Source organism: Giraffa tippelskirchi, chromosome 3 (genome assembly GCF_054371585.1).
Source record: "Giraffa tippelskirchi isolate mGirTip1 chromosome 3, T2T-mGirTip1v1.2.pri, whole genome shotgun sequence".
NCBI classification, from domain to species: Eukaryota; Metazoa; Chordata; class Mammalia; order Artiodactyla; family Giraffidae; genus Giraffa; species Giraffa tippelskirchi.
In genome coordinates this window covers 92228066-92254057 of record NC_137277.1, presented here as the reverse complement: position 1 = coordinate 92254057, position 25992 = coordinate 92228066, and the positions used below count along the sequence as shown (strand labels likewise).

Genomic DNA, 25992 nt, shown 5'->3' with positions numbered 1-25992 from the left:
AAGATGAACTTACTCTACATTCTTTGTCCAGTCGGGAGGGTTACTCATTGTCATAAACACACAGTTTGTCAAAATAGTGCACATAATTAGCATGCTGAATAATGTAGGTTATTGTTAAGGAACACACAGAAGAAAACCCAAACTCATGTATTATATTATATATAAAACTAACGTTGAAAAGCTCAACCTGCAGTTTGGCCAGGAATCAGTGACAAATATATTGTGGGCAAATCATCTAATCTCTTTAAATTTCATTTTTCTCATCCTTAAATTTAGATAATCACACTACTCTCACAGGGTAGTTGTATAGATTGAATCAGATAATGTACGAGAAAGCTTTATAAAAGTATAAAGTGTGGCTTTTGCTACTATTATTAAATCAATCTATTTATTCCCAGAAGAACTTACTGGGAAAACTGTGGGCATTCTGGAGTTGCATAGCTTTTGAGCAGAGAGAACTGATTTGAACTAATTTAGTTGATTAAAATAGTGAATTGCTGAGGAAGGCACATCCTTGCAGAATTGTGATTTCTTAAACACGTGTGATACATTATAGGTGAATATATTATAGGACGGTGTTAAATGTCAGGTTGCTCTATTTCAAATGTTTGTAAACACATAGCAGCATTGGATAAGATTGAAAGTGAATATTTCAAAGTCATGACTTAACATGATATGAATATAAGCAAAATTCAACATAAAAGTGATCTTATCAACATAAAAATGACTCGGGTAAGTCACTCAACCTCTCTGTGCCACTGAACTTTCTAGTGTCTCCATTGAATTTTATGCAATGGAGCTAATCGGGTGTGGAACTCGTTAGTTTGAGGTACAGATTAAATGGCATAATACGTGTGAATTATTGGAATAGGTCTGGTTAGTAGACATGATCTAAATATTAGCTGAAACAAATGACTAGGACCTAATAGAATTATGGAGCTGAAAGGGACCTTGAAAAATAACTGTTTAATTCCTATATTTTAGAAATCAGAGAAATAGAGCTAAAACTTTAGAGAAATTAGATAACTTGGCCAAGGAGTAAAACACAGATTTCCTGCGTTCATATCTAACATTCAACAACAGTCTACAGCCAAAGCAAAATTTTCCATAAGTGAAAAAGAAAGTTTTCATCAAATGACCACACGATGGCACTAGGAACACAAACTAGGATAGAGAAACCTCCATAAATAAAAGTAAAAGCTCGGAATGTGTAAAAGTTATGTTTCAAATCTTTGAAATTCACTAACACCTTACTTATACCATAAAGAATCTCGTTATCAGTTTAAAAATAGAATGGATTTTTAAGTTTTTGAATCATTTTTTTCTAAAGATAGATGATAATTATACCAGTAATTCCACATTTATTATTGCCAAAGCTGTCATATGAGACATAATCAGAAGTGAAGGCTTTTTGCCAATGAATATGAACAGATAGATTTAGTTGCAGAGTCCTTTTTTTTTTTTTTTAACACCACTGAGAATCACAAAGCTAAATCCCCTGGAGACCTTTTGGAAACACAATCCCTGCATCTTTCATTAACTTCCAGAGTCTTTACTAAGCAATCAGCTTTGCAAGGCAGAGTCATAATTCAATGACTTCCATTTGAAATTCAGCCAGTGATCTAGTACTTCCTTCACAGATTTCATTAGGAAAGTTCAAAAACTGGCTACATATTGGCCAAAGCCCCCTGATCTTCTCCAGCGGAAACTATGCTTAAAGGTTAACTCTAAGGTACACTAAAATGCTTTATATTATAGATATGGTTATACCTGGCTCTGGATATAGGTTTGGTTTTTTTTGCTATTATATCAGGATTCCATGCAAATTCCAGAAAGTCACAAACTTTATACAATATTGTAAAACTAAGTCTGTTTTACACTAGATTTGTAGGATGAGGCATGTAAGTAATTTTAGAAAGAGATATATAACGTTAGACTTTGATATATAATAGACTGAAATATATATATAGTGTGTATCTATAATAGTAAAGACTGTACATTTCAGTAACGTTAATGTGAGTAATAAATTTTAAGAGAAGGCTTGTATGACAAAAGAAAGTGCAAAATGAAAATGATAAAAACCACAGAATATGACATTTCCCAATTTAATCTTACATTTAGCTACAAAGCACTTATAGATTATGTACAAACAGCTAATATTGATCACTTGAAAAGGATATGAATGTACCAAAATCTTAATAGCTATTTTCCTAAGAGGATTGAAGGGAGTTAAAATGTACAGGGCAGAGGTGGCACTGAACCGGAAGATGGCCTTCCCTTTATTCAATACTATAAAAGTCTGTAAGATAGGAACACAACATAGAAGTATCAACCATTTAAACTCTATTACCCACCTTCTGTTATTTGTCAACATGAATTATTTCAACGTTGCAACTTTTTGATGTGCACCATAAGGACAAACTGTTCCAGGCTCTCTTAACTAGAAACAATATCCAGTGATATCACTTACCTTTGACCTGATACTGCAGTTTTATTGTCTATCAGATAGTTAGCCAAAATAATTCATTTATTTTCTTAGTATTTTAAATATCTAAGTTAAATGAAAGTCTCAAAAGGGTGCACATTTCATTCTACAGATCCTTAAGACACTGCAGTTCTTTTATAGTGATTTCAGCTTTCTCATTTTGATTATCTTGAAAATTAATGCTGTAGAATGCAAAATCATTCAATAAAACTAATACGTTTTGAAATATTCTTTAACCATCTCTTCTTATAAAAAAAATCATTCTGTTTATAATAGGAAGTAAAAACAGCCACCATTAAACTCACTCTTGGGTTAGATGGATGTAAACCAATGATTGATTTCTGGAGGCCAAGTTCCCTGGAGAGTATCTGTTGACTAGGAGTACTAAATTCTGTATTTGGATTTCTGAGTTAGCTGACACATTGAATTCCAGTCCCAATTGATTGCCTATTTCATGTAGTGTTTCTTAGCATAGAGGAAAAGCTCAAAGACCCTGCAGAATCCAGGATGCATGGATGTGAATGGAATTGGCATTCCAAAATTCAGCCATATTTGAGCACAGTTAACAGTATGTAGACAAAACAACAACAAACAAAGCAGCAACGTACAACCCTGTATCAAAGATTCTTACTCATTGTTTCTTAGGACCTTTATATATATTCAAATAGCCGGGAGGGGGCGATGAAAGGAAGCCTATTTCTCTATGAAGGACATGTCTTGGGAAGGGAACTACAAATCTTTTAAATTTAAATTCACCCATTCTTTCAAAAATTCTACCCCCCTTCTAAGATGCATAGATGGAAGGCAGCATTACTACATAGCAAGCATTAACCTTATGTTTCCTTTCTAGTAAGAATCTTGGACAAGGGTTTATTCTCTCCGTTTAGTCTTCAGGTATTCACAGATTTCGCAACTCTTTTCCCCTCTATTTTCAGGGTTTTCTAAATGCAAGTAATAATTCCAAAATATTTACTGAGTTATTGTTTGAAACTAGCACTTCCTGGCTGGTATGGGTAGAAATGCCCTAAATGAGAGCTTTGAACCTGGTCCAACCAGTGCTGGTCTCCAACTTTTTCCTGATCTGCAACGTGACACTAAGAGTAAGTATTTAGAAATGTGTAAGCCAGTCTGACAAACTAATTTTACGTCTGTCACATCTAATAATAAAACAGAAGAATGTATTTTGTGGGTCTATTTTTTCAATTTTCTGAAAATTAATTTTATTGTATTTTATAGACTAGCCACCTCATCTTCACAACAGAGAGTTTGAGAAGCATTGCTCTACACGTAACTCTGACTCCATGTTTCCGCTTTCATCTTTGATGGACTGTGGGTCAAGAATACAAAGAAAACTGTATCATCATATCCATTTGTAGAAGGTAAGAGTTTCACATGTGCTTACTGGAGGAGCAATCACTTGTGTCTACAGTACTTAGTGCCTTTTTCTCTGATTCACTCAATGCCCCTGTCCCTAAATGACATTGTGATATCATCATAAAAAGTGCAAAGACTTGTGCAATGCAAATGCCTTTGCCCTAGGGAGTACACATGTGCAAGGACACAGAAAGGCCCTGAGTGAGCTAATTCGGGACCAAATATGGTCCACCTTGCAAACCTATTACCTATGCTTCCTCTCCCCAAAATTATGCTGAGTAAACCCTAGTAGAAATATTATGGGCTGGGAGTGGGAGAGCCAGTAAAAACATAACATAGGATATATTTTTAAAAAGTAAGAATCCTCTTGTTTCAAAAAATATTGCAAGCCTAATTTTGGAAAAGGCTCCCCTGGTGGCTCAGTGGTGAAGAAACTGTCTCTGCAAGGCAAGAGATGCGGGTTCAATCCCTGGGTCAGAAAGAGCCCCTGGAGCAGGAAATGGCAACCTACTCCAGCATCCCTGCCTAGGAAATCTCATGGACAGAGGAGCCTGGTGAGCTACAGTCCATGGGGTCGCAAAGAGTTGAGCACAACTTAGTGACTAAACAACAATAATAACAAATTTTGGAAAAGAAGTTACAGTCCATATGGGGCTAAATCATGAACTTGAAGAGGGGGATGAAGATGATCCTGACTGTAGCTCAGTGGATAAGAATAACAATCCAGCTCATCCTGCGGAGATGGGACCACAGACAGAAAAGATCACCTGTGACTCTGGCTGTGTAGCCGGCCTCCAGGCCAAACCATGAGCAGACCTAACAAAGGAAGAAGCAGAAAAGACAGAGGAAGGGGGTGATGAAGCCAAAGGCAAAGCTGCAGAGGCCAAATGAAAGGGTGTAAGAGAGAAAGAACCTCTGCCCTAAAGACCAAGAAGAAAAAGATGCAAGACTCAGAAACTGAACCAAGAGGAGCCCAAAAAAAGGCACAGAAAAGAGCCAGAACTCAGCAGGGTGAAGCTAATGAACACCACAGCACCCCTGATGCTGATCAACAATTCTCAATTTAAAAGTCCTTACACATAGAGAAATTAATACTTTGACGCAAATTTAAAGGCAAAAGGACATATTTCTCAATTGTTCAAGGCAGAGACTTTTACTGATTTTAGGATATTTTCACTTATTTACTTACAAAATCCAAAGAATGTATTTTTAACTTCATAAGTCAAGAAATGTGTGCACAGTGTGTAAGCGCTTACACTTAGAATATATAATGAAATTAGTGAGGTTTTACTATATGGCAATGCTTGTTCTTCAATTTTTCGCCAGCAGTATAGAGAGATAAGACATTCCTGATAGAGTTCCTAGGAAGCTGACGATAAGACCAGCATTAAGGGATCATTTCAGGGTTTCTTCTGTGAGGACTCTGTTGTTCCCAGGTTGACACATATGTATTTACATACAATCTACACAAATATTTCCTTAAAGTGTCTATGGATTCATTTTAAACAGCTGACTTACAGAGAAACCTAATGTTAGAATCTTGAATCTGTAACCATTTTTATGTTATAAGTTCCATGTAGAACTTCAAATTTACTGTTTGTAACTAATCTCATATCTATTTCATCATCTATCTGTATTCTTCCTCCTTATATTTACTTGTACATCCAAGAAGCCAAACATTTAGTTCGTAAGTATTAAGGATTAACGAAAGGATGTGCATGGGTGTGCATGCTCAGTTGCTTACTTGCCCCAAAAGACTCTCAAATACACATTGCCCCAAATAATGGTATTGATGGTACTGAAGGAAGAAGAGAGGAGGAAGGAAACACTGATAACTTACAACTAGTCAAGAAACTCTAGAATTTTCCAACATAGAGATATCTGCCTTCCTCATTTCACAGGTAAGGGGTCAAAAAAAAAACAGCAGGGAAGGTAGGGAAGAAGTTTCTGTACTTTAAATTGTATAAACAAATATGTATGGAGAAGGAAACGGCAACCCACTCCAGTATTCTTGCCTGGAGAATTCCATGGACAGAGGAGCCTGGCAGGCTACAGTCTACACAGTCCCTGGGGTCGCAAAGAGTTGGGCACAACTGAGTAACTAACATTTTCACTTTCAGGCAAGATGTTTCTGTACTTTAAATTGTATAAACAAATATGCAACTTTAAGCAAAGCAAGATTTTTAAGCTGTTCGACTGAGTGACATTTTTAACTCCCTGCCCCTAATTTTTTATTGTAAAATACACTAACATAAAATTTACCATTTTAACCATTCTAAGTGTACAAGTTTGGTGTTGACTTTCTTAATGAATGTACTAAATGTCTTATTAGAGGAAAGTATCTTAACGTTCTTTAAATCTAGTTAGTTTAATAAAAATTTCATCAACATAACTACTCAGGAAAATTTTTATTGCATTAAGTCACTTCAATAGAAAAGAAAAACTTCAGAATTGATTGTGGAGGAGAAAAGGCTGATACAGTAGTATCCAGCTTGAAACAGACTTCTTTTTTTTAAACAGCCCAAGGCTGTAGGAAATTCATGAAGTCATTTTAACCTGAGAATAATACTGTGCCTCAGAACAAATTTCAAGACAGCATTTTGACTGAATTAGAAATGAGATGTTATATATAAAATGCCATTTTAGAGATACATTTGTAGGAATGTAACTCTTCATATACTAGGTATTGATTAGGCTTGTCACTTATCTCTTCTATGTATAGCTACTAAACTCAAGTAGCATTTGCTAAGTCCCTATATGTTAAGCTGTTAATATGTATGAGTGTTTCAGACACTTGGAAAGCAGCCTAGACCCAATTTTCAGTCCAATTGCTAATTCAATTCACTTCAATGCAGAAGATGTGTGTTAACCATTTAGCACAATATTCACAAAGTTCTGTGCTAAAGTTTGTAGGGAAAACAAAGATCCCAAGAACCCCAAGAAGCTTGAAAATTAGTAAATGTTTAACTATCTATACTGACAGAAGAAAATCTAGAAGTATTAGCGAAAGTTTACTTAGAGCAGAGCTACCAATTAGAAATACTATGTGAACTACAAATCTGAGCCACATATGTGATTTTAGACATTCTAATAGCCATATTTTAAGAAAGAAAAAAAAAGCAGATGAAATTAATCTGAATAATGTTTTCTTTAACTTGATATATCCTATATATTATCATATGGGGATGAAATCAGTATTAAAAATTATTGAGATAATTTACATCCTCTTTTCATACCATTCTAAATCTTCAAAGACTGAACATGCCACATGTCAAATACATTTCAAGTACAATAGCCACGCATGAATACTGTCCACTGAATTGGGCAGCACCAACCTATGTGTAAACCATTCATTGTACTGCCAGATCATGCTCTCTTCAGCAAGCTTGGTTAGGTAAAAATCCATTCCAGCTTTAAAGAAAACAACAAAAACCCAAGCAGGTTAACCTTCCTGATAATCAAAGTTTAATAGTCTAGAAAGCAACATTAGGAAAATACAAGTAGGATTTGTTTGGGTTGTTTTTTTTTTTATTCTTTTTTCTTTTTTAAAAATTATTTAGGATTTGTTTTAGCTTATGTATTTATTAAGAGTGTGGACTCTGGAGTTGGATGCCTGGCTCAAAATCTGGTTGTGCTGCCTTCCAGCATTGAGATCCTGGACAAGTTATTACTTTTTCTGTGACTCATTTGTCTCTTTTGAAAAATGGGATTATATACACTAAACTTGGGGCTTCTCAGGTGGCACTAGAGGTAGAGAACTGGCCTCCCAGTGCAGGAGACATGAGGAATACGAGTTCGATCCCTGGGTCAGGAAGATACCTTGGAGAAGGACACGGCAACTTGCTCCAGTATTCTGCTTGGGAAATCCCATGGACAGAGGAGCCTAGCAGGCGATTGTCTGTGGGGGCACAAAGAATCAGAAACAACTGAAGCGACTTAGCATGCACTCATGCACTAAGCTCACAGAGGTGTTATGATTCTAATTTAGTAGGTCAGATTGTGATGTCCAGTATTCTGTACTTTTAATTCTGTACTTTTAATGATCTGTAATAGGACTATGAATCTGTTTTGGTTATCAGTGCTTATGCTATGCACATGCATTAAAATCTTTCCCCTTTATACACTGCATAGTCAATAAGAAAACACTTAAGTTATAGTAGTTTGGTAGGATTACTGTTTATGAATCTGTACTTGTTAACTATTTAGTAATCCTTCTGGTCTCTGAGGCTTTAGAAAATGATTTATCTTTTCCCCTCAGGATGAACATTGAATTTAACAAACTATAGTTTCCAAGCTCCCTTAAAAACTACGTCCATTATCTTAGTTTTTCTTTCAATCTAGGTGTTTTGCTTCTTAAATAGTTTAAACCTAAGGCCCAGCTTTTTGTTTATCTAAACATTATTTAAAAATTGGCAAATAAAAGGATTGATGCCAACTCAATTTGCCTGCTCTCATAGTAAATGTACTGGAAAAAGCAAAAGAAATAACAGAGGAAGGTGAGCAATAACCATGAATAATAGAAAAACACATAATATGCTATCAGTCGGTTACATTTGTTCTTTAGCCTCAAAATTTAGAGAGGCGATTTTCAACTTGTACTTATACTATGATCCAAAAATGTGCTTGGAGGTCAATTGTTTGGAACTCTGAACATCTTTTCCCAAGGAAAGGATATATATTTACACATAGATTCAAAAGCCTATGTAATTCCTAATGAAATAGAATTCTGTATAATGACAGCGTGGAACTCTATCACTCTTTATAAGAAATCGCTCTAAAAGTGGCAACAGATTTCTAAGTTGGGCAGCAAGGTGCACCTCTCTCCCCGCTTTGATATTACCTTGGCATTCAATTTAGGGAAATTCCCTGGCTCTATCTTCCTCGAGAAGTGGGGTCAACCTTTTTCTAGCTCTAAGCTATTGGCCTGAGAATAGGTTCCAGCGATAAAGGGTAGAATGAAACCACATGGCAGGAGAAGAGATGCTTCAGAGCTTTGGGTGTAAATAATTGCATAGAAAGGCAAGAGATTCCCATTAGTACATATCTCTGGGGACATCTTTCACTGTGGGCCAATTCCTTGGCATCTAATTTTATTTTTTTCCCTATGAGCTATCTAAATGATTTCACCTACTTCTTTGACCTTTTTTTTTTTTTTAATAACCTGTGGATTCAGGCCAAGATTTCCCTCCTTTCCTGGCTCACTGAGGGATGGATAGCTTTCTCATAGGTTCTCTTCCTGATTCCAAAGTGAGTGAGCAATAATTTAAAAGATGTTTTCTCTCCCAATCTCATTCTATTTTTCTGCTTAGTTGAGGGATAACCAGCCTAAAGAACAGTGTGTGAACTGACGCCTGCCCATGGCCCACCAAGCTTTAATATCCAGTCCTCATTTAATTGTCTTGAAGCCAGGGATCACAAACCAACACCCCACAGAGGCTAGACAGTGCAAGAGACATGCTGATTTCCGGTATGCAAATCAGTGATGCCAGATCTGATAGCGTGTGAGAAACCTAAATATGCAGGGTTACACATGTGTGTGCAATCTTCTGATTTATAAATCTCAGACACTAATTCAAAATTTTAAACAGTATTGCATGTGACAAACGAAAATACATCTGCAGGCTCAAGGCCTCATAGGTTTTTTTTTAAGTTTTTGCTTTATGTTCATGCAAAGGAGAAAAATGTGTACCCGGAAAAGAGTCTGTAAAATTGCTTGTCCCTAAGGTTTAGCTGGGTAGAATAGTTGCAGTGAGGCCAGTGCTAGAGATGACCCCATAAGTGGTCCCCAACTGAGTTCCCATCAGCTGGTTACAGACGATTCTGCCTCTGGCTCAGATGAAGAGAAAAAATTATAACCACAGGTAAACTGATAAAATCTGGGGGTCAAATATTTCTCATCCCTGTATCTTTAGCCTATAACATGGGTATGGTACATAGTCCATGCTCAGTTAATTTTTCATTGACAGAAAAGGACTAATTGGCCCAGTTTTACTGCAGATGTTGCTGTGTGAAGACTTTGGGCAAATTATTCCATGCCAATTTCTTCATCTGAATGGAGAAGATTATAATACTACTAACCTCAGGGTGGTTTAAAGGATAGAAATGAAATAAAACATGTGAATCTCCTTAATGAATTCCAAGTGCCATATAAACACAAGGATTAAAGGATTAAAAATGTTAAGTATCTCTGGTTCTCAAATATATACACATACAAACACTTGCAGAGAAGGCAATGGCAATCCACTCCAGTACTCTTGCCTGGAAAATCCCATGGCTGGAGGAACCTTGTAGGCTGCAGTCCATGGGGTCGCTAGGAGTCAGACATGACTGAGTGACTTTACTTTTACTTTTCACTTTCATGCGCTGGAGAAGGAAATGGCAACCCATTCCAGTATTCTTGCTTGGAGAATCCCAGGGATGGGGGAGCCTGGTGGGCTGCCATCTATAGGGTCGCACAGGGTCGGACACGACTGAAGCGACTTAGCAGCAGCAGCAGCAAACACTTGTGCATACAAACTCAAATATATACACAAACAAACACTTGTTAAAACTTATGTGTTTAACATAAGTTAAAACAAAGCAGTGCCAATTTTCACATTAGAACTTTGCTGCTCAGTTTCTTTCCTTCCAGATGCTCCCATCTAATACTTAAGCATTATGTGTCCAAAATGGATTCTGATCTCATCCATTATTCTTTGTCTTCACTGTCAAAAATCGAGACCAGACCTCTGTAAAGACCCCCAACTTGATCTTAAAAGCCAAAAGTGAACATTGTCACTTCTCTACCTAAAGTCTCCAGAGAATTATTTTTCCCTTAAACTTCAAACTCTTGGGGCTTTGATCTAGCCCCAAGCCCACCTCCCCAACCACATCTTAGCTTCCTTTTACTTATTACAGTCCTCCCTATATTACATGTCTTCTTACAGGCTGTTCCCTTCCCCTGGAAGACTTTTCTCTTCTTTCTATGCTTGAGATCCCAATTTAAATGGCATTTCTTTACAGAGGCACACAATTCATGTTACCTGAATCTGTCCTCTTTGGAAAAAATGAGCTTATCACGCTATTAGAATCCAATGGGAAATGTAATTTTCTAATTAATTTAGGAACTGATCTGGAGCCACTGAGTCTCAAAGATTTTAGTTTTTATAAAGGCAGGCCCTGATTGAGTAGAAGTAGTGAAGCAACAAGTCAGGTTTGGGTAATACTGCCAGCCGAGGAGATGAGGAGGACAGCTTCACAGTGGCCTGTGTGGAGAGGCAGGAAAAGTAGCGACGGGCTTATTTAGATTCCATCACTGACTTCTCTTCATTAGTGTGACAAATGCAAATCCAGAGTAGCATGGCAATAAGCCATGGAAGCTGAAGGATCTGGTTTGAAATCTAGTCTCTGTTACTTAATAGCTCTATGATCTTAGGCAAATTACTTTACCTCAGTTTCATCATTTTAAAATTAAGGTAAGAATTATCTTGGAAGGGCATGTTGGTTAAATAAGAACTGTAAATTTCCTAAAGCATGGACAGAGCTTGGCTTTTGTTTGTCTGGCACACCTTCTTCACGGTGTCTATCTCTTCCTTTTACAGAAAACCTCTGCCTCATTGTCTGGCCACATGGCTTGGGTGGAGCTGACTGATCTGGTCAATGAGATCATCACAAACCCTTGGCTACAGTGGCTGGTTCGGAATAGGTTATGTGACCTCGTAAAATGAACTCCAGGAGAAATTTTGAAGAAAAAATTACTTCTTTTCTTTGGAGTTACTAGACTGTAGAAGTTAGTTTTGTGCTACTAATGGCTATTTCTACCAAACTGTAGGAAGAACCAGCCTGTGAATGCAGCTGGCATAGGTGGAAGCAGAGTGAGAAATGCAAAAGGACTGTGGCCTGATGACACTGTTTTAGGTACTCGATCCTTTTATATTAAGGCCAGATTTACCCCATACACACATTTATTTGTTTGATTCTTTGTTTTCAAAAACTATTTTCCATTGAGTTTTGGTCACTTTCATTTTAAGTTTTACTAATATGGCAGGTACTTGATAAATACTAACCATTATTTTACTACCACCCTCATCAACTTGGGATTGTTTCTGAGCCAGAGACAGGGAGGTGACAAAGAAGAAAGGGACGTAAGGAAGAAACAAAGCTTGGGTAGGAGAAAGATATAAAAGTGAACTATAGTGCCCTGAAACTAAGGGAGGGAGAGCCTGGTGACTGGTAATTTTAGAGGAGCTAATGATATACAAAGAAAAATCATAAAGATGAGAATTCGTGGCATCATGAGCTTTTACCATCTATTGTTCTGATTTTCTTTTAAATTACTTTTGCAAGAAAAACTACCTAATCCCAATTTGTTTAAAACCGAAACAAATAACTCTCCCTACCCCACGTAACAATTAAAAACTCCTCTGGTGATGACAAACCAGGCATGAATTTAAAATCACAAGCTCCTGTCTGATTTTTCATGCAGCCCCAATAAAGAGGGGCCATGCATCTCTTTTAGAAGAGCTGATAAAAGGGAAGAATAAATTGTCTTTAAATGGTTGATGAGACAATCAAGTAAAGGGTACATTTTTAAGTGGATACATTTGTACATTCCATAATTAACAAACATCCATTTTCACTGCACAGCTAAAATACCTCATTCTATTTCCAGTACACTGTCACAGTCAAAATGATACTAATGAGTCATCTGTAATTTTAAGAAGAACATGAGAAGGAAGAAGTTTTCTATAATAAAGAGTGGGTGAAGAATTTGAATGTATAGCCAAATGGTGCAATATCAACCGAAGCTATGAAAGGAAACTGTGAAAAAAAATTCCATGAGGAAAAAAAGGTGTGTTCACAAGCTAAAATGTGCCTTGCCACACAGTAAATAAACAAACAAAAAAAAAGGAACCCAGCCTGGAATCATGTTCTGAGGACCATGGAACACAAGTTAGCATAGTGTGGAAAATTCTGTGGGTCTCTTCTGATAGCACTGTTAATTTATTCCTTAGTTCTTACCTTGGACTTCTGAAGGCTTAAAACATCTGAGGGTCTGGAATGCTTCATATGCCATGAATGTTCATGAGACAGTTGATACTATTTTTCCAGTTACTGCCACAATATCATTGACCATGGATTAAACTATTTTAACAATCTCAGCAGAAATTTTGAACATTATGTAATTAGTACATTTTAAACTGGGGCAAAAGAGATAAAAATATGTGGGCATATGCCATCTGAAAATATACCATCAGCAGTGACATTTCCATAAGCTCACTGACATTGTCTTTGTAGAAGATCACAGACAGCTTCGCTGTGGTTTGTGTCCTTTCTATTCCTTATAGGTAAATTCCTTATATACGTGCACCACTGCACTGTTACCTAAAACAACAAAGATTCTCCAACCATTATGATAAGAGGCTTGCTTTGTTTATTCTATACATTTTTAAGAAGGAAACTATAGAGATGTGGTATACAGGCACAACTGACACAGTAAGTACTGTACTTGAGTAAAGCCTTAGGGGAATCACTAGCCTGATTAATATTTGTATGTTACAACCCACAAAGGCAATAAAACCCACATCCCCAATATCGGTGAGAATGGGAAATCTCATCCTAGGAAGCTTTTTCCCCAGTGACACTTCCATCATTAGACCCTTTATCTACGCCAGGAGTACTGTACGTGTGTATTGTGTTGCTTAATGAAGATCACCCTGCCGTCCTTATACATCCAAGCCACTAAAATTAAATTGTTCAAATATCAAAAGAAATATTCATTATTTTAAAAAGGTTATTATTTTTCTAAGCATTCTACCATCAGCCAGAGGAAACAAACTTAGAATTTAAGACTATTCCTCCATACTGAAACAATCCACTTATGAAAGAAAATTTAAAACTAGAAAAAAGTGTACACATAACTATAGAAAGTTTTAAAACATGAAGATGGGGGGGAAAAAAGGAAATTTCAAACACACAGCTCAAGCATGCCATATTAGTTTTTAAGGATTTCAGTCCTGCAAAAAGTTTCATTTGTATTTCTGTTGAATGACTTACATTTGGAGACTTGCTTGATGTCAGCTCAAAGTGAAAGCAATGGATGTGCCTCAACTTGGGGAAACCTCCTTTCTGATAACAATATTTCTCTTATCAGGTTGTGCTACTTGCACACTGATTTGTTCCAAAATGTCAAAATGTTTTTCCTTCCTCACACAGTGTGCATTTGAAGATAAGGATATGGTAAAGGCAAGTTTGAATGTGAACCTAACAAAGTTTATAAGGGTTACTTCAGCACAAGAATCTGGCTAACAGTCATTCCTTCAGAGTCTGTCTTTCATCCTCACTTTCAAGACCTTTCTTTTAACTATTTGGAAGGGTTTACATCATTTTGTTTTCCATTTGTCTTTATATCCTTTGTTATATCTCATTCATTATAAACTAATTGTGGACTGCTTTGTCTGGGGACATTGCTCAAGATGACAACTTTATCAATCTAAAAACTTTTCAATTTAAAGGAAAAGATTGATTGAATGATTTGGTTTCTATTTGAAGAAGAGCCACCCTTGTCAACATGCATTAGTTTGGTCTTTCTGAACATATGCTTTTATTGTTTTACAGATAAGGACACGGCAGAGGATCCGGGATCCTAGCTGTGGATCCTGTTTGATGAAGTGGTAGGCTCTGGGTGACTTTAATAACTTTCAGATGGTTATTTCCACTGGAAAGCTGGGGACTGGATGTCTAGGGGTAGCAAAATGCCTGCTTAGGATGGAGCCCGCTAATCCACAATTATAGCACTCTAAATAGCTTGGATATATCCAATGGCTATAAATAAAGTCATATACTTTAGTTGCAATGAATTTCTGGCTAGAACATACCAGAGTCATAACTTCAATAGTAGAGTAATTTTAAATAAGTTAAAATGTTTGAATAACTGGTTTATTACATTTTTACTTTAAAAAAATACAAATAACCCCCTTGTAGATTGCTTAATATGGGTTTTAGCTTTTCAGATATCATATTAATTTCCAAAGGAGTGATTGAATGATAAAATGTAATTTTTCTCTTAATTTAAATGGCAGTTATGAAACAGATAGTGGCTTACCTACTAAGATTTAATACTACAATGTTAAAAAACAAATTTAAATAAAAGATAATAAATCTATTGAAGATGATTAACCTCCTCCATTACTGTAAAATGGACGAATCAGTTTTAAAAAGGAAAATTGTTATACTTAAACCAGCTATATCCTGAAAAGTTTAAAAAAAATCTGAACCTAAGAGGTTTCTACCTCTGAAAGCTGCAGTAGTCAATGAGAAGTGATTTACAAAACTGCCTTGAATTAACATACCATAATTACAAACTTCTGCACTTCATAAAACCTAACAAGATAATTGTGCCAGCAACCAAAAACATCCCTAAAAGTTTTGGGGGCATTTGTAAGGACCATATTTAACTAAAACATTTCATTTGCTTAATTACAATCTTTGTGCTGTACCTTTCCACCAATAGTTAACAAATATGTTGTTTCAGGTGAAAAATATAATAAAATATTGTAAATTAACAGGCCATAAATTTAACCTAAAATCAATATAATAATTTTTTTATTGTATTTTTTATACTTTTCTTCTTGGCTTGGTGAAATCATGGTCATAATGAAAGGATAAGTACTTAATACATTCATTTCAAGCATGAATACTTAAATTTATATATTTTTAGATTACTACATTATGGTTAATCTTTACCAATATTAATATATTCCCACCAAAAGATTAAATAATTGTTTAAACTATAGTTTGTATAGGAATGTTTTTTTCCAAATGAAAAAGTTTCTTCAGGAACTTAACTGATGTATTATATATAATACTTATATATAAATGTAAAAATTGAAAATCCTTATAGTATCAAGTTTTGTTCTGTGAGAAATTAATACCAACATTTTTGAGATCTTTATAACTTGTGACAATTTCAGGATTTTCAAGCACAGAAAACTCATAAATAGTAAATATAATCCCTGGGGACAAGTTTTTAATTTGTCAAAATAGCTGCCAATGACTTACATTTATTTTTAGGTATCTTTTGTGTACATTTGGGACAGCTCCATCTGTTATGATCCAATCAATTTATTTGTCATATATATGCATAAAGTATATGCAAATGTGTTCTATTTCCCAAAGAGAAGGATACTTAGAGTTTGTGCTAACTTAGCATATGTTGGTGCTGTAACAGTCTAAGGTATACTATAAGGCAATAGGCAGCAAAATATGCCTGATAAAACACACTCACTTTCTTATTGATATAGTAGGGATCCAGGTCCTCCAGTGGCTCTGACACCATCTCTGGAGGGACGTCTCCGTAAATAAAAGGAAGGTTCTTTCCAGCTTCCAAGTCACTATTTGGCTTTGGGCCATGTTCATCATCGTCTTTCTTGTCTGGTTTGGGATTCTTAGCCTTTTCTTCTGCAATGCGTCTTTCAATAGCCGCAAGGGATTCTCTGGTGAAGAAGTTGAAGCTGTCAGGTCCTGGTGGTACAAGCACTGTTTGCTCCATCTTGTCATCCTGCACATTTTAATCACCATTTACTCTGCATATGAAGTCCTAAAGAGAAAGAACACAGATATTTTAAGGAGCTTAAAAGATCTTAATATCTGCAACCTCCTGTTATGCAATACAAACTAGAGGACTGAAAAGTTCATTTCCAATTAAATCCAAATGGAATAATTAAATTTAAATTCTTTTTTTTTGGTAGCTACAAAATTTAACTTGAGATCTTTAGCATGACCCTTTAAGCAATCTTTTAAATATGCAAGACAGTATTGTCAACTATAGGCACAAAGTCATACAGCTCTCTAGAACTTATTCATCTTACGTAACTGAAACTTAACGTCAATAAACAGCAACTCTCCATTTTCCCCTCCCCTAGCTTCTTGCAATCACCATTCCACTTTCTTTTTCTATGAGTTTGGCTTAACAAACATGTTTTCTATCTCAGCTTTTTTGTTATAAATGTCCCATGTTTATTAATCCAATCCTTATGCTTTGCCGAGGCAGGAACTGTGACATAACTTAAGGAAGTTATTCAAGTATAGCCTTAATTAAAGTACATTGGCTAAATACCACCCTGTCCCAAATGGGCTATTCACTCTGTGAGCCACCCAGAAGATGAGGATGTAGCCCAATAGAGACCATGTTTAACTCATCAACAGAGTGAAGTGGAAAGGGAGCTGTCTCTGAGAGGATATAAAATGCAACTGTCTAATCGGAGAAGGCAATGGCACCCCACTCCAGTACTCTTGCCTGGAAAATCCCATGGATGGAGGAGCCTGGTAGGCTACAGTCCATGGGGTCGCTAAGAGTCGGACACGACTGAGCGACTTCAATTTCACTTTTCCCTTTCATGCACTGGAGAAGGAAATGGCAACCCACTCCAGTATTCTTGCCTGGAGAATCCTAGGGATGGCAGAGCCTGGTGGGCTGCCGTCTACGGGGTCGCACAGAGTCGGACACGACTGAAGCGACTTAGCAGCAGCAGCAGCAGCAATCCACACAAGTGGCTCCTGATCAAACCAGTCATAATGGTTTGCTGCAGCCAGATTTAATGACCAGTCAAATAGCCATGGCTGTCCTGATTGAGCCTTCATCTATTCTGAGACAAAGACAATGGAACTGTGACCTGTCATGGCGTCAGTGGTGCTAGGGTGAGCCTATTTAAATGCATATAGAAAGAGACAGTCTAAGGTTAGATAGATAACAATTAGATGACCAAGAAAGGCTAGGCTGGAAAGAAATTACTAGATTGGACTGTGGGTGGGAGAAGATAACTGTAGGTATAGGAGACAGCAGAATTCTCTTATTTCAGGGGAAAAAATAATCAGAAGACAGTTCCACAAGCTCAAACACGGAGGTGTTTTCCTTCACTAAAGGCAATAATGATATTCTTGCTGATGCTATAATCCTATAGTGCAAAACATAAGGACCTGAGGCAAAACTCTTGACTCTCTATAGCTGCCAGACCTGATCAGATGCTGGAGGCCAAATCCCAAATATATTTTTTTAAGGCATATTTAATATCAGCTCAAATTTCACAGATAATACTGAGCCAAAACTTCTCAGAGCCTGAGCTATCATTTGGCCACAAGTTTTATTTGGACACAGCATTAACTCATTGGTTCATGGTTTAGTTGCTAAGTTGTATCCGACTCTTGCAACCCCATGGACTCTTGTCTGCCAGGCTTCTCTGTCCATAGGATTCTCCAGGCAAGATTGGAGTGGCTGCCATTTTCTTCTCCAGGGGATCTTCCCGACCCAGGAATTGAACCCAGGTCTCTTGCCTTGCTGGGAGATTGTTTACCAACTGAGCTAGGAGGGAAGATCATTAACTCATTAAGGTCAGCAAACTACGATATAGTCAATTGCAGCTTTGGTGCATATGAACTGCAATATTAAAACTGCTGCCATATATCTTTTGAGGGGTCTTACAGGAACTTCAAATTTTACTGAGGGAGATTCCCATTGCTGTGAAGTTTTTGACCATATTTTTGGTAGGAGATGGGAAACAAAGGGGTGTGCTGTGCTTAATCACTTAGTCGAGCCCAACTCTTTGAGACTGCATGGACTGTAGCCTGCCAGGCTCCTCTGTCCATGGGGATTCTCTAGGCAAGGATATTGGAGTGGGTTGCCATGCCTTCTCCAGGGTATCTTCCCAATCCATGGATTAAACCCAGGTCCCCCGTACTGTAGGCGGATTCTTTACTGGGTACACAAGTCTAAATTTGTACTCTCTGTCCATGAAGTGAACTAGTGAAATTTTCAGAGGTCCTTCCCATCTACCTGCAATTCAGCTTAGGGCCTGGAAGAAAAGAAAATTTAAATCAAGTAAATTTAAATCAATAGAAAAAGAATATTTTGCCTTAAAATTTTACCGCTCCCATAAGGAATCAGGAAAATACTGGCAGTTATTTATTTTGAAATAAATATTTAAGGGTAACAAGTATGGTACATTTTCTAAGGGAAGTATTATAACATCAATGTATGGATGGTTTTATTTCTGACTAATTAGTTTTTTGATAGAATACATGCATAAATATCATAAATTCACAACATTAAAGAAAACTGGAAAATTCCCCTTCCTGCTTGTTCACAAAAAATCAATTTCTGACCCAAGACGTAACCACTGTTATCTGTCTATGTAATAGATATGCGCCAATCACATAGATATAGGTATACTCACACATTTTCTGCACCCTGCACTTTTCACTGAATATACCTATTAGAGTTCATTTCTTATCAGTTTTTACAGATTCAACTCTTTATCAGTTGCATGGTTTTCCTTTTTTTGTACATACTATAATTTATTCAATCAATTCCCGAGTTATGGGTATTCAGCCTGTTTTTAATCTTTCGTTATTACAAATAAAGATGCAATTAATATATGTTATACACATACTTTTGCATATATGTGAATATATTTATAGCATCAATTTCTACAGTTGTACTTAGCTATGCAAAATGTGAATCTTTAATCTTGGTATTATTACAAAATAACTCCTTCTGAAGGTTGAGCCAATTGATTCTTCTGACCACAATGAAACGTGGTGCCTGCTCATGTACATTCTCACCACATAATGTGTTAGCATATTTTCAGTATGTTCAATCTGATTGGGGCAGAAAGGGGGCCATCTTACTGTTTTAATTTGCATTTGTATTAAAATGAGAAAAGTTGAACTTCTGCGAACTTACATGAGCATGTGTTCAAGAGCTATATTTTCTTTCTGTGACTATTTAAATAACAGTACATGTTTTCATTTTCCTTTTTAATCTATAGCACCTTTTTAGATACAATATGAACCATTTAATTTGGGAATGTGGGGGCTTTTAAAAATATACAATGTATGTATTTTGAGTTTATGGTGTCGTGTGCTACAGATTACAAAATTTAATTAAAACATTTTAAATGTTATGTGATGATTAAACTCTAATTATTCTTTGGTTTCTAGATTTTGTGTCACTCTCTGGAAAGCATCCATGTCCCTGAGAGTGTGGAGGGATACATCATATTTTCTTCCTTCAATTTTATAATTTTATGGTTTAGATTTATAAATTTAAATCTTTGATCTATTTGGAATTTGTTTTCTAATATTTATTTGCTTATTGGCTGTGTTGGGTTTTCATAGCTGCACACAGGGTTTCTCTAGTTATGGGGATCAGGGCCTAGTCTCTAGTTGCAGTGCACAGGCTTCTCATTGCTGTGGCTTCTCCTGTTATGGAGCACGGGCTCTAGGGTGTGCGGGCTTCAGTAGTTGCTGCATGTGGGCTCAATAGTTGTGGCTCACAGGCTTCAGAGTGCAGGCGCAGTAGTTGTGGTGCATGAGCTTAGTTGCTCTGCAGCAGTTGGGATCTTCCTGGACCAGGGATGAGCTGGTGACCCTTGCACTGCAAGATGGATTCTTAACCACTGGATCACCAGGGAAGCCCTAGAATTTGCTTAATATATGGAGTGAGGTAGACATCTATTTGTCCAGTTGTTCTAACATTTTATATACACACGCACACACAGATCCCCAAGGTCAACAAAAAACTTTACAAATCCTAAACATATTCTCATAAAGCTTAGGAAAAACTCAACACTATACATACCAATCCAATTAGATGTGAGATAAAATTACACTATTTAATAAGGATGAAGGAAGTAAAATATAGTTATTTGCATACTATATAATTGTATGCCTAGAAAAAATAGAAACATCTGAAAGATTCCTAAAAGTGGTAAAAGAATTGAGGTGTCTATTTCAAAGGTGATATGAACAACTCAATATATTTCCTTTATAGGAACAACAAGTTTTAAAAATGCAATGGAAGACACTAGAGCCTATCCCTCTCAGATTACAAACAAAGCAAGGACATCTCCTCTCACCACTTTTTAAGATCATACTGGAAGTCCTAGCTGAAATAAGACAAGGAAAGGAAATAAAAGGTTTACAGATTGAGAAGGAAGAAATGAGTGTCTCTGTTGACATCATAATTGTTTATATAAAACAATCCAAAAGAATTAACAAGAGAACTCCTGGAACTAATAAGCAATTACAGTGAGGTTGCAAATTACAAGGTAATTATAGAAAAGTCAGTTGCTTTCCTACATTCCAGCAAAGAACAAGTGGAATTGGAAGTTAAAAACATAAAACCATTCACATTAGCACTCCCCTCAAAGAAATATTTAAACACAAATTTAACAGATTATGTTCAAGGTCTAGATGAGGAAAATTATAAAACTAACCAAAGAAATCAAATGAGTGAGTGTTAGTTGCTCAGTCGTGTCCTACTCTTTGCAATCCCATGGACTGTAGCCCACCAGGCTCCTCCTTGCCGGAATTCTCCAGGCAAGAATACTAGAGTGGTTGCCATTCCTTTTTCCAGGGGATCTTCCTGACTCAGGGATCAAACCCAGGTCTCCTGCATTATAGGCAGATTTTTTACTGAGTCACCAGGAAAGTACTAATTAAATAAATGGAGATATTCCCTGTTCGTGGATAGGAAGTTTCAATATTATCAAGATGCTAATTCTTTCCAAATTGATCTTTATTAGTCTGTTGATCTACTGATCAATAAAATCTAAATTGAATTATTTGGTGAATATTGACAAACTTATTCTACAATCTATATAGAGAAACAAAGGGCTTAAAATAGACAATAAAATAGTGAATGACAACAAAAAAAGTTGGAAGATTGACAGCATCTGACTTCATGAACCTTTAGGAAGGAGTCAACTGATCTTTGATAAAGGAGCAAAGGAAATACAATGGAGCAAAGATAATTATTTCCAACAAATGGTGCTGGAACAACTGCACATCCATATACAAAAAAAAGTAATCTAGACATAGACCATATACCCTTTATAAAAATTAATCTAAAAGTGATCACAGACCTAAATGTAAAATGCAAATCTATAAAATGCATAGAAGATAACATAGAAGAAAATGTAGGTACTCTTGGGCAAGGTGATGACTTTTTTTTTTTTTTAATTTTTTTTAATTTATTTTTTTATTTATTTATTTTAGTTGGGGGCTAATTACTTTACAATATTGTAATAGTTTTTGCCATACATTGACATGAATCAGCCATGGGTTTACATGTGTTCCCCTTCCTGGACCCCCCACCCACCTCCCTCCCCATCCCATCCCTCTGGGTCATCCCATTGCCCCGGCCCTGAGCCCTTGTCTCATGCATCGAACATGGAATGGTGTTCTGTTTCACATATGATAATATACATGTTTCAATGCTATTCTCCCAGAACGTCCCACCCTCATCCTCTCCCTCAGAGTCCATAAAATTGTTCCATGCATCTGTGTCTCTTATTCTGTCTCGCATATAGGGTTATCGTTACCATCTTTCAAATTCAAATTTCAAATTTCAAAATTTATGTATTTTAAATAAATACAAAAAGTATGATCCACAAAAGAAATAATTGATAAGCTATACTTCATTAAAATAAAAAATTTTTGCTCTGTGAAAGACAATAACAAGAAAATGAAAAGACAGGGCACAAACTAGGAGAAAATAACTGCAAAAGACAAAAGCTGGTGAAGGACTGTTAATCTGTTATCTACAATATACAAAAAGAACTCTTAAAACTCACCAGTAAGAAAACAGACAACTTAATTAAAAAATAGACCAAAGATCTTAACACCTCAGTAAAGAAGATATACAGCTGGCAAATAAGCATATGAAACAATGCATCACATCATATATCATCAGGGAAGTGCAAATTAAAACAATGACGAGATACTGCTGCTGCTGCTGCTAAGTTGCTTCAGTTGTTTCCGACTCTGTGCGACCCCATAGACGGCAGCTCACCAGGCTCCCCCGTCCCTGGGATTCTTCAGGCAAGAACACTGGAGTGGGTTGCCATTTCCTTCTCCAGTGCATGAAAGTGACAATTGAAAGTGAAGTCCCTAAGTCGTGTCCAACTCTATGAGACCCCATGGACTGCAGCCTACCAGGCTCCTCCATCCATGGGATTTCCCAGGCAAGAGTACTGGAGTAGGGTGCCATTGCCTTCTCCAATGACATGCTACTACATGGCTATTAGAATGGCCAAAGTCCAGAACACTGGCAACACAAAATGCTGGCAAGGATGTGAAACAACAGGAACTCTCATTCACTGCTATTTGGAATGGTACAGCCACTTTGGAAGAAATTTTGGCAATTTCTTACAAAACAAAACTTACTCTTAGCATATGATTCAGCAATTATCTTCTTTGTATTTACCCAAATGAGTTGAAATCTTATGTCCACACAAAAGCTTTCACATGGTTGTTTATAGCAGCTTTATTCATAATTGCAAAACTTGGATGCAACCAAGATGTCCTTCATTAGGTGAATGAATAAACAAACTGTGGTACATCTAGACAATGGAATATCACTTATTCCATTCCAAATGATATGAGCTAATAAGCCATGAAAATAACATGGAAGAAACTTAAATGCATATATTACTAGGTGGAGTCTGAAAAGGCTACTTAGTGTATGATTCCAACTACATGACAATTAAGAAAAGGCAAAACTATGAAGACAAGAAAAAGCTCAGTGATTGCCAGGGGTTAGAGGGAAAGGAAAATTAAATAAGTAGAGTACAGAGGATTTTTAGAGCAGTGAAACTGCTTTGTAGTGATGCATAAATGTCATTATCCATTTGTCCAAACCCATACAATTTTCAACTCTAAGAGTGAAGCCTAATGTAAACTATAAACTTTGGATAACGATGTGTCAGTGTAGGCTCTTCACTTTTAACAAATGTGCTACACTGATGTGGGATACTGACAGTGGACAGTGCTTGTGTGTCCACTGGGCATGTATAGGAACTCTGTTCCCTGCTCAGTTTTACTGTAACCTAAAAAATAGTCTATTTAAAACAGGGAGAAAACAACTATGAAAATTTCCTAAATATCATGTAAAAATTGTTTAAATGCTTTGAATAAACCTAGAAAGACATAAATGGATAGGAAAGCATATCCTATTCTTGGATAGGAATACTACATAATAAAGATACAAAAATATCTCTAAATTAGTTAATAAGTTAAATGCAGCCCACATTAAGATAATAAGAAAATTTTAGAACTAAACCAACCTCTCTGAAACTTTTATGGGAAAATAAACAAACAAAAATAACCAGAAAATTTCTTAAAATCAACTTCACTTTCAAATTGGTCTTTATTGTAAGTGCTGTGTAAGATAAAGTGCTTAAAATTTCCAAATGATAGAATTTCTTTCAATATATATGTTCAGTTTCATTGCATTATAATCCTATAATGCAGCTTGTATCATGTTTGTCTCTTGGAACATATATGTTTTTGTCCTAATAAAGGCTATTTTTTAAATGACTTCACCAAGAACACAGAATAGAAGCATTTTCCTTATTTTAAAGCTATAGAGTTCAGCACATCTCAATTAAATTTATCTTTATATTTATTTAGACTTCCTATATCAGTATATATCTTTGTTCTAGCTGATCTATTATAAATTGTAAAAGGTGAATTAAAGTCTATTTTTAATGTTTCTATTTTTCTTGTAGTTCCTGTAAATTTTGATCTATGAATTTTAATGCTATATTATTTGATGTGTAGATATTGCTTATAATCAGATCTTTGCAGTGGATTGAAGCCTTTACTATCTTAAATAATACTCATATCACTATTATTTCTTTCCCTTTGAAGACATCTTTGTCTGATATGTCATGACTTTTAATTTCTTTTCATTTGCCCATCCATTTGGTTTCACTGCTTTAATGTATGTTTAGATTCTATCTATAGATATATTTTAAACATATATGATCATTTTGGCCAACACTGCCTTTCAAATGGAGTGCCAAATTAGAGATCATTATCCATGAAATTGTGTGGATAGAACAAAACAGTGACTAAAAGCCTTCCTAGCCTCCAGAAATAGTCCATTTGAGAAAAGTCCTCCAGGAAAATCTCCCTGAGTACTGGCTGTCAGTGCTAACTGGAGAGGTAAACCACCAGGAAGAGAGAAGAAAAGCATTTTACACTGACAAGTATGATCACCTAAAATGCATTTTATAAAATTATAAATGATTAATAACTTAACCCATATTATAATGAAATCATGTTGAGATCAATGAAAGTGTTTCTTCAACTTTAGGTAACCTTACATTCAAATATGATCTAAAAATTTTTTATATTACATTAGTTATAAGAATAAAAGACATTTTTAAAGTTATAACCTATCCTATACATTTATTCATGGAATATCTAAAAGCTATCAAATATAATTAAATATTAATATTTTATCAGTAACATTACAGAAAAAAGTTCTAAATCATATTTGGAACCTATATATACTTGTTAAAAAATAAAGAAATAAATCAAGAATTTTTCACTTACACTTGAAAGGAAACTTCACACTTCAGTATAAACTTTTATAAATGAATACTGCAAATGGTCCTAATTTAGAAGGTAGGAACTCACAAAACCTGTGGTTGTGGTTTTGGCCTACACCTTCTCTTTACATGAGAGCTGGCATTTAAATATGCCTTTGAGTTGACAGAGGAGTGCTTACTCCTTTCAAAAGAGACAAAACAATTTAATTTTATTGATGGAAAAAGACTTTGAAGAGAGAAAAATACTTTCAAGATGAATACAGATATGCATTTAAACAAATGAAAATGAACTATAAAAAGCAAGAGAGTAACCAGCTAAGTAACCACAGCTGGGAATAAAATAATAACAGGACGTGTATGATAAGAGCATATCTGAAAGATTTTTTTTGTAAGTTGGGAACTAGTGCGGTGGGCAATAGAAAAATGGGAGAACATTCTTTAGGAAGACAAGCAAAACAAAAGTAGAAGCCAATTAGATTTTAAAAAATCTTACAAAGGAAAAAAAAATCCAAAAGGAAATAAATTGGAAGCCAGAGGCTGTGAAACAAAAATGGTTGTAAAAAAGCAAAGTAGGATTCGAGAGTGGAAATAGTAAAGTAATAGCAATAGCATAACCAATATTAATGTGGGAAAAAGAAGAATAAGGGGAAAATATATTAGAATGTACAGTATAAATAAAAGAAATGATGCATTCTGATAACACCATATGGATATAAAAGGAGGAGCTAAATCCACAACATCTGAGTTACATTTTAGTAA

General features: G+C 35.8%; 1 protein-coding gene across 1 annotated transcript in view; it reads right to left on the bottom strand.

Moving 5' to 3' along the window:
- Positions 1 to 25992, bottom strand: part of SCN1A (sodium voltage-gated channel alpha subunit 1) — a 141637-nt gene that overhangs the window by 69179 nt on the left and 46466 nt on the right. Inside the window, exons 2-4 of the mRNA XM_081581222.1 lie at positions 16125 to 16436; positions 2181 to 2299; positions 14 to 103 (exon numbers count right to left, since the gene is read on the bottom strand). Coding sequence (XP_081437348.1) covers positions 14 to 103; positions 2181 to 2299; positions 16125 to 16388 — 473 coding nt within the window. The 5' untranslated portion in view covers positions 16389 to 16436. The remainder of the gene's footprint in view (positions 1 to 13; positions 104 to 2180; positions 2300 to 16124; positions 16437 to 25992) is intronic.